At 52.4% G+C, this 13,977-nt stretch overlaps 1 protein-coding gene across 13 annotated transcripts in view; it reads right to left on the bottom strand.

Moving 5' to 3' along the window:
* The window catches only part of GRAMD1B (GRAM domain containing 1B), a 110,162-nt gene that overhangs the window by 42,181 nt on the left and 54,004 nt on the right, over positions 1-13,977 (bottom strand). For 10 of the 13 annotated variants that reach the window (XM_077307184.1, XM_077307185.1, XM_077307187.1 and 7 more), the window contains one exon: positions 4,986-5,196. In XM_077307184.1, coding sequence (XP_077163299.1) covers positions 4,986-5,196 — 211 coding nt within the window. Of the gene's footprint in view, positions 1-4,985; positions 5,197-11,940; positions 12,211-13,391; positions 13,694-13,977 lie in introns of those variants that run through there. The other 3 variants (XM_077307191.1, XM_077307193.1, XM_077307190.1) reach the window with 3 other exon arrangements.

The raw sequence follows: 13,977 nt of genomic DNA, 5'->3' as shown, positions 1-13,977 counted from the left end.
CCCTGGGGCAAGCCATGCAATCAGCACAGGGGGAGGGGGGTCGGTAAGGAATCAGGACACAGGTGTGGTGACAGGAGACAAGAGAATGGCCACGTCCATGCCTTAAAACTCCAAAGCAAACTCAACTCGGAGGGGAGTCCCTTGAAACAGACTTTATTCTCCTGCCTCCCCAAAAAGAGGGTTTCCTTCTTTCGATGTTTGCGGCTTCAATGTTTTAATTTTGCCCTTGGCTCATATGCAAACTCTGCAGCCAACTCATCCCCTTTTCCATCAATGTTCTTCTTATTTTAAAGGCGTTGGACGTTCGTTCTTCTTGGAATGACTTGAAATTCCTAAATGGTCATGCCCTGACCTGGCTATCCAGACAGATCTTGGAAGCTGGGGGTTGGGGCGGGGGCAGCCCTGGTTAGTACTTGGAAGAGAGACCACCATTCGATGGAATTGGGGCTACTGTTGTTGGGCAGTTAGTTGTGAATTTCCTGCATTTTGCAAGAGATGACCCTGGAGGGCCCTTCCAGCTCTATTATTCTATGATTCTCTTTCCCAATATTAGGGGCATTTGAGGCCAGTATAATTGCTTCCCCCTCCAAAAAAAGTTACTTCCACTTTAGGGGGGGCAGGGGTCACACCCGACTGCTACACCAACACAACAACAGGCGCAAGATATAATGAAGACAGATAACAGCCTTCGCTCTCAGATTTGGCACCTCTTAAAACCTTTGTTCAGAGTTCGACTCATTGGTTGTTCTGACCGATCGCTCAAAAAATATGAAGGCAAGATTCATAAAAGAGGCTCAAAGAGTCTTCTAAGAGGAGAAGATGCTGTCAAATGAGACCAGGAACTGTCATTAACGGCAACCACGTTGCCATCTGGCCACGGACTCCTGGTGCCACAGACCACGGCCACCCCGGGCAGAAATTGGCAAGCAAACATGACCTCCCTTGAAAGGGAGAGGGGAAGAGGGGGGAGGATCATACAACTCCAATCTACGTGTCAACCGCACAACTGCAATGCTCTCAGTGGCATGCTACTTTACGGGGTTGCCGGGACCCCTCCTCACAAAAGAGAGTCCACAAGGAGAAGGGTGTCTGAGCCAAGCAAGGCGAAATGCGGACGGAGGCCGGAAACAAGAGACGGCATTCCTTAACATTAGCGGCTCAACCGCTCTTTCCAAAAAGGGATGCTCACAAGAGACGGCTCTATCCTTGTTCTTTGCCAGTACGCTCCTCTGCCACAGCTTTCGGGGGGTGGGGAGGGGCGGGATCCAGCTCCAGAACCAGCAGCTGCAGCTATGACCTTTCATGCAGAGCCCAGGAAATTCCCAGGATTCTTTGGGAAATAATTCTCTAGCCTGGGCGCGGCTTGGGGATCTGTGTTAATAGCCGGGTTCCTTTGAGGTCACTGGATTCGGGCTATTCTTGCCAAACGTGGCCGGGCAGCAGGGACCAGCAAAGGCCAGCAAACAGAGCAGCGGAGGCACGGTACCCAGCGTGCTGCCAAGGAGACCTCGTCACAGCCTGGGGATCTGAAGGGATCTTCCCGGTTTCCAGAGGAGCTGCAGTTCAGCTGGGGATCTCCAGCGTCTAGGCAGCTATGGGGGGGCTGGAACGCATTCCTGTCTAGCCGATGGGCATCCCAAGCTAACAGAGTTTCTTACTCAGATCTAGGCAAGAAGGCTGAGGGAGGCCTTCAAGGGAAACCCAGCTGCCCAGCTCAAAAGCATTTGAAAGGGGGGTGGAGAAGTGGGTATCAATATCCCCTTGGAAACAACAGGGAGATTGGGAAGGGGGGTGGGGGGAGGATGGAGGGAAGACTTCACAACAACACGCACAGGGGACCAAAGACTGATTCTATGGTTAAGGTGGACTGGAGAAGAGAAAGAAGGCTTACTTTAGAGAGGCGCTGGCGTGCAAATACAAGTGTGGAAAAAGCATGCAGAAAAGGGGAGAGGGGAAAGTCAAATTAAACTTGCAGTTCAGAAGAAGAAGGGGAGGGGGAGTCCAAGAGAGCAGGACATGGCTCTTGTGTAGCTCGGAGAGGACCCCCGAGCAAACGGGCTGCTTTGCTAGCCATAGAAGCCCGCCCACCCGCCAACACATCACAACAACCCCACAGCCAGCTTTGAAAGCCCTACAAGACTCGGAAAGGACCGTCTTCTCCACCATGTTCCTGCCCAGGAATTATGGCCACAGGGAGAGGCCCCACTGCTGCCTGGAAGAAACCTTTTGGGGGGGCAGCCTTTTTGGTGGCGGCTGATGAAGAAATTTAATTTTTTTTTCCCATTACAGCCCCAGGATCAATAGCGGAACAGCCTCCCCAGGGAGGTGCGCTGCCCCTGCCCCCCCTCCAGTCTTCAGAAGGCATTCAAACACGGTTTATTCAAGACCGCATTTGGTTAAGTTTACTGGCCGTCTGAAGCTGGGGGGCTTTATGTTCCTAATAATGCCTTTTAATTTTGTTTCAGCTTTGTTGCCAGCTGCCTTGAGCTCCGTAAGGAAGAAAAGCAGCTAACTGATGTTTTAAGTAAACACATCAAATAAAAAAGATGATACCATCAACAACGAGGTCTGTGTTTCCCTTTATGGGGATCTCTATCTGCAGGAGGAAAGACGATCGCAGAGAATTTCGACCACAGCCTCATAGACAACATGGGTGTATTTGGGGGGGGGGGGGATTACTGAAAACTGCTCCCCACTACAAACAGCATCCCAGCTCCTTTGGACACTGGAACAAGAGTAGCAGTCTAGTACTCCAGGGAACACTTCATCTTTGCAAATTAAATCCCCATAAACATCCCCCCCCCCCAACAGGAGGCTTCATCTACCTGCTGCAATATCCTTCTCTGTTCATTCATGGCACGGAAATCTGGCTTTTATAAGGCCCCACTGACTAAAGCAATAAGACAGAGCATTTTTGTAAAAAAAAAAACAAAACAAACCCTACGCACACAAACGGCCTGGTACCATAAGAGAGATCACAATTCTCGTCACGAAAACCGATTATAATAAATTCTCTCGCAGGAGCGACTGCAGCGTTCCACAGAGTCTAATAAATCGCGTGGCTTTGCCGACTGCCTTTGGTGAAAGAAAATGAGCTTTCCCTGCAGCGTGTGGGCCTGTTCATTCAGAGGCACGTTCCATGGAGTTCACAGAGTCGCAATAATTTAGCTCGAGACGCCACGTGGGTTCAGGACTACAGTGCTGCTGGAAAACAGCCTTATTATTGGGCCGTGCAGAAGATGCAAAACCAAAAAGGGAACCGAAACCCAACCTGAACAGAAGTCGGGAACCCAAATGTTGGAGCAGCAAGACAATATTTAAAAAATCATTGCAAATATTTATTGAACAAAGTGCACCAATAATATATTAAAAACTTTTCCTGACGCACTCTTGATATTAAATTAGGCAAAAACTGAGAGTGGTTGGCTCAGATAAGACATATTTTAGAAAGGGGGCTCCAAACCAGAGACTTTAGAACCACAAGTTGGAGCTACACCAAACAGATTTTTCTTTGCCACCCAGCCTGCCTTTAGATTTTGATCTTCTACAAGAGAACATCTCACACAATATATTGGCCACTTAGGAAGACCCCTGTGGGTCGAAAGGCGTTTGGTCTATTCTGTCATGTGCGGTGAGATATGTGTTGCTTTTACTTTGTTTTTAATATATTATTGGTGCACTTAGTTTAATCAATATTTGTCATGATTTTTTAATATTGTTTTGCAGCTCAACTTTTGGGTTCCCGGCTGAAGGTACAGAAGAGACATCTGCATCGGCACTGGGGTGGTAGGGAGATTTTCAAACTTTCTGCCTTCTAGAAACTATTTTTTTCAAAATTGACTGCCTGTCTTCCGATGAATCTCTGCACACTGCAATGGCACATGCTGACTTGGTGCGTAGTATCAGCCAGGCTTGCTAAAAATGACCGCTCTTCTAAATCAGTAACTAAAATAATCTCATCTGTATGCAGGGGTAGTCAAACTGCGGCCCTCCAGATGTCCATGGACTACAATTCCCAGGAGCCCCTGCCAGCGAATGCTGGCAGGGGCTCCTGGGAATTGTAGTCCATGGACATCTGGAGGGCCGCAGTTTGACTACCCCTGGTATAGAGAATGAGAGCTGGGTTTTTTAAACCCTGCTTTTCACTCCCCAAAGGAGTCCCAGAGCAGCTTACAAACACCTGTCCCTTCCTCTCCCCACAACAGACACCCTTTGAGGTAGGTGGGCCTGAGAGAGCTCTAAGGGATCTGCTCTTCAAGAACAGCTCTGAGAGAACAGTGACTAGCCCAAGGTCACCCGACGGGCTGCACATGGAGGAGGAGAAAGGAATGAAACTCGATTCTCCAGATTAGAGTCTGTCACTCTTTAACGGCCACCACACCAGGCTAGCTCAGCCCAATGACTGCCACCTTCAGCTTTCTAGAAGAAGCACGTATGCTAAGGAAAAGGACTTTCAGTTTAAAAGGGCCGCCCTGTGGAAATCTTTATAGCAGGGGCGGCCAAACTGTGGCTGTCCAGATATCCATGGACTGCAATTCCCATGAGCCTGGAATAGTCCATGGACATCTGGAGATCCACAGTATGGCCACACCACTTTATAGGTTCTTCCAGGTCCATCAGTTTCTAAAGGGGGTTTACGTGCACACTTGCTAGCTCCAGGTTGATATTTTGAAGGTGCAGCCCAAGGAGGGCGGGGTTTAGGGAGGGGCTTCCCTTCCAAAAGCAGCCACTTTCTCCAAGTGAACTGACCTCTGTCACTTGGAGATCAGCTGTAACCCCAGGAGATCCAGTCATCACCTGGGAAAAGGCAACTCTAGAACACATAAGCTTGCAAGCAGATTATTGGGGGCCACCCGGTTATTTTGTTAGCACAGGAGAAAGTTAGGCAGCAGCGGCTTGAAGGCCCAAGTCGGCGGGAGGCAGCAGGGAGAGAGGAAGCGCTTCGACCCGCCTCCGAAGGCCAAAGGGGAAACAACCTGGCTCACCTTGGAATTCTTGGCCCCGCTGCGGCCGGACTGAGAGGAGCAGCTCCGCTGCACACCTTGCTCCGGCGTGGAAGGGGATTTGTCTGAAGAGTGGTCCGAGCCTTTTTCCACCATGGCGTCTCCGGGAAGGTCCTGCAGGGTCGGAGACCGGGAGCGTTTGCGAAGGATCGGGGAGCAAGCGGGAGTGCTGCGGTTCGAGTTACTGGCAGTGCTGGACAGAGGAGAAGAAAAAGAAGGAGAGCACGGTCAGTCATCCTCCAAAGGAACATGGCAGAGTAAAGCTAGAGCAGGATGGGCCATCTGAGTTGACAAGTGTCCAGGCGGTGACGGAAGACCTCCTGGGAAGGCAAGGGACCTCCAAGCCCCTTTGGGAGACAACCTCTATGGCAGGATACTCTCAAACCAGGGCCACTGATACTCTCAGGCTCAGATTTGCCTCCTGTCTACATCATGCTCAACTGGCTGTGCATGGTGTTGCACGCCGACATGAAGGAGCAAAGAGGGAGGAGGAACGACCGGAGAAGGAGAAGAGTGAAGCAAAGAGTGAAGTATCTCTAGAAATATCAGTCCCCAAGACAGTCCTCCTGATAAATATTCACAAATGGCAAGGAATGGGGGGGGGGTCAGTGACCCTATTTCTCTATTCTCCCCTCCCCCAAAAAGAACTCATTGGTGGAATCCTAGCCCGAAACTCCGGATCAGTTGGACAAGGAGGCACATACGGATGCCAAATAACATTGGGGAGAAGGTATCTCCCTGAGGGACCCCACATATTAGAGGTTACCTCTGGGAGGTTCTCTCCTCTAGCACCACCCTCCGTCCTTGATCCAGGAAGACAGACGGGGCAATGTGTGGCCAATTCAAAGGAGGGTTGGGTCAAGGTGGCTCCCGGCTCATGCTCAGGTTCACTTTGGGTAGGAAAATGCTCTATTTTATGTTTCAAATTATGGAGCACCTTAACCTAAGCAGATAGATTCAGGTGGGCCGCCGTATCGGTCTGAAGCAGCAGAACAGAATTTCAGTCCAGGGGCTCCTTGAAGACCGACAAAGCTCTATTCAAGCATAAGATTTCATGTGCAAGCATGCTTCTTTAGATATAATTCACGAACCTAAGCACCTTGACCAAGATGAATTCTGGGGTGCAAGCTTTCCATAATGCATTTCTGCTCAACGGCCAGAGAGGGCAGCGGCAACATATCCGTTTGGGGCACGTGGCACGGCCATTCTTCCTTGCCGGCCTCTCCCCGCCCGCCCCATCTCCCTCCAAACCCTCTGCTGTTCTTGTTTCAATCCCAGAGTTTTGAACACGGCCCAAGAACGGCCATTACAAATGCTGCCGGCTGTTCCCATGGCAACCAGGCCTTGCAAAAGAACCGGGAATCCACGCTCCAAATGACAAAACGGCTTGACCCACTTTGGGGGGAGGGGTGGGTGGGAATTATCCTAATGCTTCATGAGACCCGCCAGCCGGAGGCCGTCCAGAACCCCGGATAACCTCCCGCCTGCACTCTCGGAGACACGACCCTGCCGAGGCCACCCAGCCGACGATCTCCCGTGAACCACTTTTTAAGGCCAAGGATCTGGGGTAAGACGGCAAAGGCCGTCATGATTACAAGGCAAAACCTGAAAACCAGGACTTCGGATGAGCCCCAGTCAATTGAGATTGGAAAGACTTATTTCACATCACCCAGGGCAGCTTTATCCATGTAGTAGCACGTGCTACGGACCTTGCACTTCCAGGAGCCCCATGCAGTGCCTTCCTCTCATGAATCAGGGCCGTAGCCTCTCCCCTTCCCATGTTTCCTTCTTTAAGGACACTTGGAGTGACACCCGGTTTGCTACTACCAACTGCCTGGTGATCCCTGAGCCCAAAGATGCTCGCTTGATTGACCTCAACCAGGGCCAGAGCTTCTTCCATCCTGGCCCCCACCTGGTGGAACGAGCTCCCGGAAAAGATCAGAGCCCTAGCGGAAGTTAAACAGTTCCGCAGGGCCTGCAAAAAGGAGCTCTTCCGCCAGGCTTTTGGTCGAGGTCGACCTGAATTCGATCACTTCCCACTGGCCCCCGAGCACCCTCTCCCATGAAAACCACCATCAACATGTCCATCCCACGGGCCATCGGTATGTTACAGTTAAAATGGACGTTCTCACCATGTTTGTTCCATTATGTTATTGCTCTCCTGTTAAGACTATCGCTATTGTTCAACTTATCATGTTATTTGTACTGTTTGTTTTTTTCCAGTTCCATGTAAACCACCCTGAGCCCCATATTTTATAATAATAAAAATAAATAAATAAATTGTACTCTGCTTGGGCCCCGCAAATCCTTAATCCACTCCTGAATCCACCTCTGCTTCTTGCTTCCCGGAATTGCCCCTTGCAGGGTTGGCCATAAATCAGTGGCAACCTGACAGCACATATGTACACAGTGGCAAAGCACTAAGCAAGCACTGGAGCCCTCCCTTCCCCCCCCCCCCCCAGCCAAAATCTTTCTCGCTATTTTACAACTTATCAAACTTGCTCACACTGGTGAGGTGACAATATCTGAGTCAGAATTTGCACCCTGAAACCTCCCTGAGAGTTTCTTCTTCTGCATACCTGTGACTGCGGTCGACTGAATGCTAGCGCACGTCCACCCATGCATTTATTTTGCTTGCAAGATATAATCTTCCCGTGCCAGACCTAACCAATTTGCTTACCCAGCCTCTGGACATGATAAAAGTCACAGTGTGGGGAGAGGTCTCATATTTACATGGGAAATGTACAGGTGGCCGCCTGATCTGTTAGGGAAATAAGGCAAGAGGGGAGAAACTGAACTGGAATGAAAAGCTTCTTATCAATTTAGTCTCCAAAGCAAAGAGGGGCTTGCTGCAAAGGTGGGGCACTCGGCCTTCCCTAACAGGGCTTGGTCCCCAGGCCCCGGGTCATCTTCATCACTGTCCTCTGAACCCTCTCCATTTTGCCCACAGCGTTTTTGAAGTGAGGCCTCCAGAACTGCACACAGGACTCCAGGTGTGGTCTGGCCAATGCAGTACATCAGGGGTAGTCAAACTGCGGCCCTCCAGAAGTCCATGGACTACAATTCCCAGGAGCCCCTGCCAGCGAATGCTGGCAGGGGCTCCTGGGAATTGTAGTCCATGGACATCTGGAGGGCCGCAGTTTGACTACCCCTGCAGTACATGGTGCAAGTATGACCCTCTTGTGATTTCGATGTGATGCCTCTGTTGATACAGCCCAAGAGAGCATTCACCTTCTTTACCACTTTATCACACCATTCGGTCATATGTAGCTTACAGGCCACAAGTACCCTAAGATCTGCTACCCAGAAGGGTCTCATCCAGTAGGCAAGGAAAACAAAATTAAACTATCTGAAATAAACTGGAATAAAATTTTGCAAAATCTACAGACACTGCACAAAGGGCCTCCTATCAGCGGCTTTTAACAGCCATTGGGATTACAAATCAATATTGGGCCACAGTCATATGCTACTTTCTAAGAGGAATTAATTTGGACCACAGCTCCTTAGAGGTTCCAAGTTTTTTGTTCAATATTCTGGTTTGGACCTTTCCCCCTGGGAATTGCAGGTGTTGCAGGAAAGTGTTGCAACCAGAACGACATTTCCAAGAAGCTCAAAGAACCAACAGGGAAACATACTCCTTTCGAAGGCTACGGCCTTCCAGACTGGCGTCAACCTTCAGGGCCATCCTTCTAACACCACAGGGCCTTAATTTGGGGAATAATATACCGCTTTTTATCTGATCTTCCTATTCTGCTCTGGCTTGTGTCGCACTCCTGAGATTCCACAACCACAACAACAACAAACAACCACAACCACAAGAAGAAGGAGGGGGAGGGAGAGGAAGAGGAGAAGAAGAAGAAGCTAGGGATTTTTGTACCCTGCTTTTTACTACCAGAAGCAGTCTCAAAGTGGATTACAATCACCTTTCCCTTCCTCTCCCCACAACAGACATCCTGTGAGGTAGGCGAGGCAGAGAGAGCTCTGAGAGAACTGTGACTGGCCCAACGTCATCCAGCTGCATGTGAAGGAGGAGTGAGGAAACAAACCTGGCCCTTCAGATTAGAGACCGCTGTTCTTATCCTCTACTCCAACCCGGCTCTAACAAAACCAACTCCTGATAAAACATGAGCCAAAAAAGTTTCACTAAGACAGTGTTGCATAATGGTTAGAGGGTTGGGACTAGGATCAGTGAGACCCAGGTTCGAATCTCCACTGTGTCATGGAAACTCGCTGGGCGACCTTTGGGCAACCACTGCTGCATAAAAATGTTTAAAAAGAACAAACAAACAAATCAGACACCCTCCTCCAAGCCCGCCTCACGGGGTTGTTGTGAAGATAAAAGAGGAGGAGAATGCTATCTACCTGAAGTCCCCACTGGGGACAAAGATCACGTATAAATATAGTAATGAAGAATAATGAAGACTTTTAACATCTCTCTGTGTTGTTACTTATTGGGCTGGATCCAGGCTAAGTTATCCGTCAGCAAAAAGGAACTTTCCTTCCTTCTCTCTCTCCGCTTATCTCCACAGAAGAAAAGCAAGTCTTGGAGGAAGACCCCCAAGGAACAATCGAGTGGGGGTCTGCAGAGGGAAACGACAGCCTGGATCTGACAGCCTGGATCTAACCTACCATCTCTGTCTGTCTGTCTGTCTGTCTGTCTGTCTGTCTGTCTGTCTGCTCACTGCAGGCCTTAAAGAGGCAAGAAGCTAGCTGGACATGGGGAAACAAGAAAACATCTCCCTTGGAGGTCTGTTCTGCACCTTCCAAATCACCCCACAGCTACCCCTCTGTAAGGAGCCTCCCCACACAAGGTCTGGATTGGCATCGCCTTTGCGAAGCCAAGAGAATTGCAGTGCCTCATCATTTCTCCCGCCTGACAATTCACACTGCCACACCTTTGGTATCTGTGATTTCTAACAGGAACTTTTGCCGCGAAAAGAAAGCCAACAGCTTGCAAAACTGGGCACCTAGCACTGGCACCCTAGCACCGACTCCTCCCTTAAGTCCTCCAGCAGCGGGAGGCCGGGACCCACTGGGCTTGTGCTGCAATTTTCCCCTAAGAGCTCGATCAGAGGCCGGTGGCACATCCAAGAGCAACAAGAATCCTGGGGCACACGCTTTTGAGCAGGGGTAGTCAAACTGCGGCCCTCCAGATGTCCATGGACTACAATTCCCAGGAGCCCCTGCCAGCGAATGCTGGCAGGGGCTTCTGGGAATTGTAGTCCATGGACATCTGGAGGGCCGCAGTTTGACTACCCCTGCTTTTGAGAATCAAAGCTCCCATCCCCAGACACTTCAAAGTTTCTCTGAAAGCATGAGGACTAGAAACCTTCTTGCTATAAGCTATGATTCTCGCAATTCTTAAAAAGGGAAAAGAATAAGGTTGCCAAGAAACCAATCCAAGCCTGGTCTACTCAAGTCTCCAGGGGAAAAAAAGGATGGTTAATACTAATGAGAAGAATGTGTAACCTACATCTTGCTGGGGACACAGCAATCGAGGCTAAAAAATATAAAATATTAACTCTGGCGTCTCGCAACAAAACAGTTACCACCTCTGCAAACAAATGAAAACAGTATGTAACAAAAACCCAACATAGGCACACGGCTCTGTTCCTCCCAGCGAACAGAAAAAAATGATCAAGCAAGAATAAAACCTTATCGGATGAATTTCTGCTGGAAAGAGCAGATGAAGATCTCTGTGTAGCCTTAAAGCACGCAGGCCTATATATCTCTGTGGAGATTCAAGGGGGTGGCACGTTACAGGGGATGAGCTATAGGGTTGTGAGTGTCCTGCATGGTGCAGGGGGTTGGACTAAATGACCCAGGAGGTCCCTTCCAACTCTATGATTCTATCTCGGAGATTTCCGACAAAACGCTGCAATTACCTATATTGAATCACACTTTAAACATAAATGTGCATTTCCCAGAAATGGGCAGAGGGAGCTCTGAGAGAACTGTCCTAAGAGAGGTCCTAAGATAGGCAAGTTTCTCACTTTTGTGACCTCAGGAGAGATTGTGCATCGCCTGCATTCTGCAGGGGGGTTGGACTAGATGACTCTATGATTAAAGGAGACCACCTTCAGAAAGATCAGCGGGGAAATGGGAAGGACACCACTCAAGCAGAAATGGTTAGAAAAGGGCAACCATAATTTCCCACACGTTGGAAGACACCCAAGGCACCACAAGATCATTTGGGCCCACCGTCCTTCTGCATTTAAGTCTCCTTTGTTTAGCACCCACAGAATCACAGAATCATAGAGTTGGAAGGGGCCATCCAGGCCATCTAGTCCAACCCCCTGCTCAACGCAGGATCAGCCCAAAGCATCCTAAAGCATCCAAGAAAAGTGTGTATCCAACCTTTGCTTGAAGACTGCCAGTGAGGCAGTGAGGCTCACCACCTCCTTAGGCGGGCTATTCCACTGCTGAACCCACCAACCCTTCCCTGCTTCTCTGGGCCCGCTGTCCATAAGTCAACTGGTTGTTGCATCCCACAACCGCACAAGGGGAACACATCACCCAGACACACAGCCCCACAACACCAGCCCAATGCAGTACATTTCCTTGGCACCTTGTAGCATGGGGCAGAGACTCCCTCCTTCCCTCCCTCCCTCCCTCCCTCCCTCCCTGAAAGTGTGGGGCTGGGGGGCGTCTGAGGCCATATCCTTCTGGTGACAAAGCAAGAGCTGGGAGGGAGATTGTCTTTCCCTGACAAGCCTCTCGTGGCCGACCCGCCGCTCAGCAAGATCAAATTCCACGGGCCAGCGGAAGACACTGTGATCTTCAACGCAGAGCGAGAGGGATCAACTCCATTTGCCTTTGTCGGGGGTCACCCGACACTCCTTTCAAGCCCGATCCTAGAAAGATCAATATTTCAGCGCTTCTCTTCCCCCTCCCCCATCGTGGCACCCCCCCCCCCTCCCTTTGGAGCTGTACTCACCTTACCGTCCCCACACAGCGGAATTTAAGCTCTCCATGCAACTCACAGCTCTGTGAGTCCCGAAGGTCAGCAGGTGGCAAAGGAACAGGCCGACCCTGACCCGGAACGGCACAGTACCCTGGCCTGGTTCTTCTTTCCAAGGGCTGGATCCGGGCCAGGAGGGAGCCTTCCCTCTGGCGCTTCAATGTCTTGCTAATAGAAAAACAAAAAACCTCACCCAGAGATCCAGCCTGCGCTACCTGACAATTTAATTTCATCCCACGGGGGTCAGGCCGAGCTCCCCGGAGCCCTGCGCTTCCCTCTGGCAGAGATTCTATTATTTTACAACCGTCCAAAGGGGCGTGTGCAGCATCCTTCCAGCAGGACGGGCAACCAGGCCAGCAGAAAAGCCGGCAGATAAAGAGGGGGAGGGAGGCCCTGGGCCGAGGACATCTCCTGATGGTCTTGCTCTGCCTACGGCTGACAAGGCACTCCTAGCCCCCACCCCACCCCACCGGAACCCAAGGGAGCCACACCCCCCATGCCTGCTTCCCATTGCAACGAAACAAAAGGGGGGGGGAAGAGGCATCATGGGGGGAGCATGAGCAGGAAGCCAGGGACCACAGTCACCACATGGAGACCCAGAGAGCTGCAGCAGGCATGATGCGCCAAGAATCCAGCCAGCTGCCTACCAGCCTTCCACCCCTCCCCCTTTCTTCCTTTTGCTTTAAGCAGGGGGGGGGGGTTGCAGAGAGAGGCCTATCTCCCCTCCCCAACTAGGAAGAAATAAAAGGTCGAGGGGGGAGAGATGCCTGGGAATAATTTGTTCTCTCAACCAGGGTTCCAAAATCCCTGCTTTGTCATTCGGCTACCACAGAGGGTGGTGTCTGCTGGGGAGGGAGGGGGGTACGCCAGGTCCTCCCAGCAGGGGACCGGGGGAGTCGGGTTGCCAGATCCAGGTCGGGAAACTCCTGGAGATTTGGGGGTGGATGGGGAACCTCAGTGCGTTAACAATGCCCACCCTCCGAAGCATCCATTTTCTCCGGGGGCATCCCCAGGTCCCACCTGGAGGCTGGCATCGCAGGCGTGCCGGAGGGGGAGCTTGCAAGGCCCCTGCCCCCCCGGGCCCAGAGGGGAAGGCCCCCAGGCTCCTCTGCAGCAGGATGATGTCACGCCACGCCGGCCGCTTTCATGCTCAGCCTCCCCCCAAGCGCAGCAATGGAGAAGAGGCGAAGCCGCCAACATGGACTCCTCCCGCAGGGGCCGGCCGGCCGGAGGGGAGCCGTCTGGCTCGGCGCAAAGGCGGCAGCGCCCGGCTCCGGCACACCGACGGCCACGCATCTCCCCTCCCCCCCCCCCACCACCCCCGAGGGCCCGAAGCCGGAGCGAGCGGCGCAGAGAAAGCGGCAGCGGCAGCGGCGGAGGGAGCCGGCCAGGCGCTGGAGGGAGTGCGGAGGCGCAGCGCCACTAACCTGCTCGCCATCGGGGCCCGCTAGCGCGAAGCGGAGCTGCGGGGACTCCGTTCATTCATGCCGCCGTCCATTCATGCCGTTGCGGGGCGGGGGGGGGGTCAGTGGGGGGAGGGGGGGCGCGGAGGAGGCGGAGGAGGTGGAGGGGCCGCGCCCCGCCCGCACCATCGCGGAGCCCCTCTTCCCCAGGCAGGGCCAGGAAGGCGCGGGACCGGGGGGGGGGGCTCACCCCAGAAAGAAGCCCCCCCTCTCCGCAGCGCCTCCCAGCCGCGCCGCGCCGGCCATAGCCCAGGCTGCCCCCCACCCACCCCCACTCGGCCCCAGGGCTTCTGCGCCGCCCCCCCCCCCCCGCGTCGCTCCCCTGCCTCTCTCGCACACGGGTGATGCGCGCTCTCTCGCGGGCACATGCATGCGCACTGGGGCGCGCGGAGGACGCAGCGGGAGAGAGCTTGCTCGCTGCCTCTTTGCATAATGGAGCACGTTTGCCCGGGATGGAGCCGAGGCCGGGGGGGGGGGCTGGATGGGTGGGCGCCGCCGAAACGAGCCGTTCAGACGTTCTGCCTTCTGTTCGCGGCACCCGGGGACTCCG

The sequence above is a fragment of the Paroedura picta genome, chromosome 12 (genome assembly GCF_049243985.1).
Source record: "Paroedura picta isolate Pp20150507F chromosome 12, Ppicta_v3.0, whole genome shotgun sequence".
NCBI classification, from domain to species: Eukaryota; Metazoa; Chordata; class Lepidosauria; order Squamata; family Gekkonidae; genus Paroedura; species Paroedura picta.
Note: the sequence above shows the minus strand (reverse complement) of the source record. Positions and strands in the feature narration are given on the sequence as shown.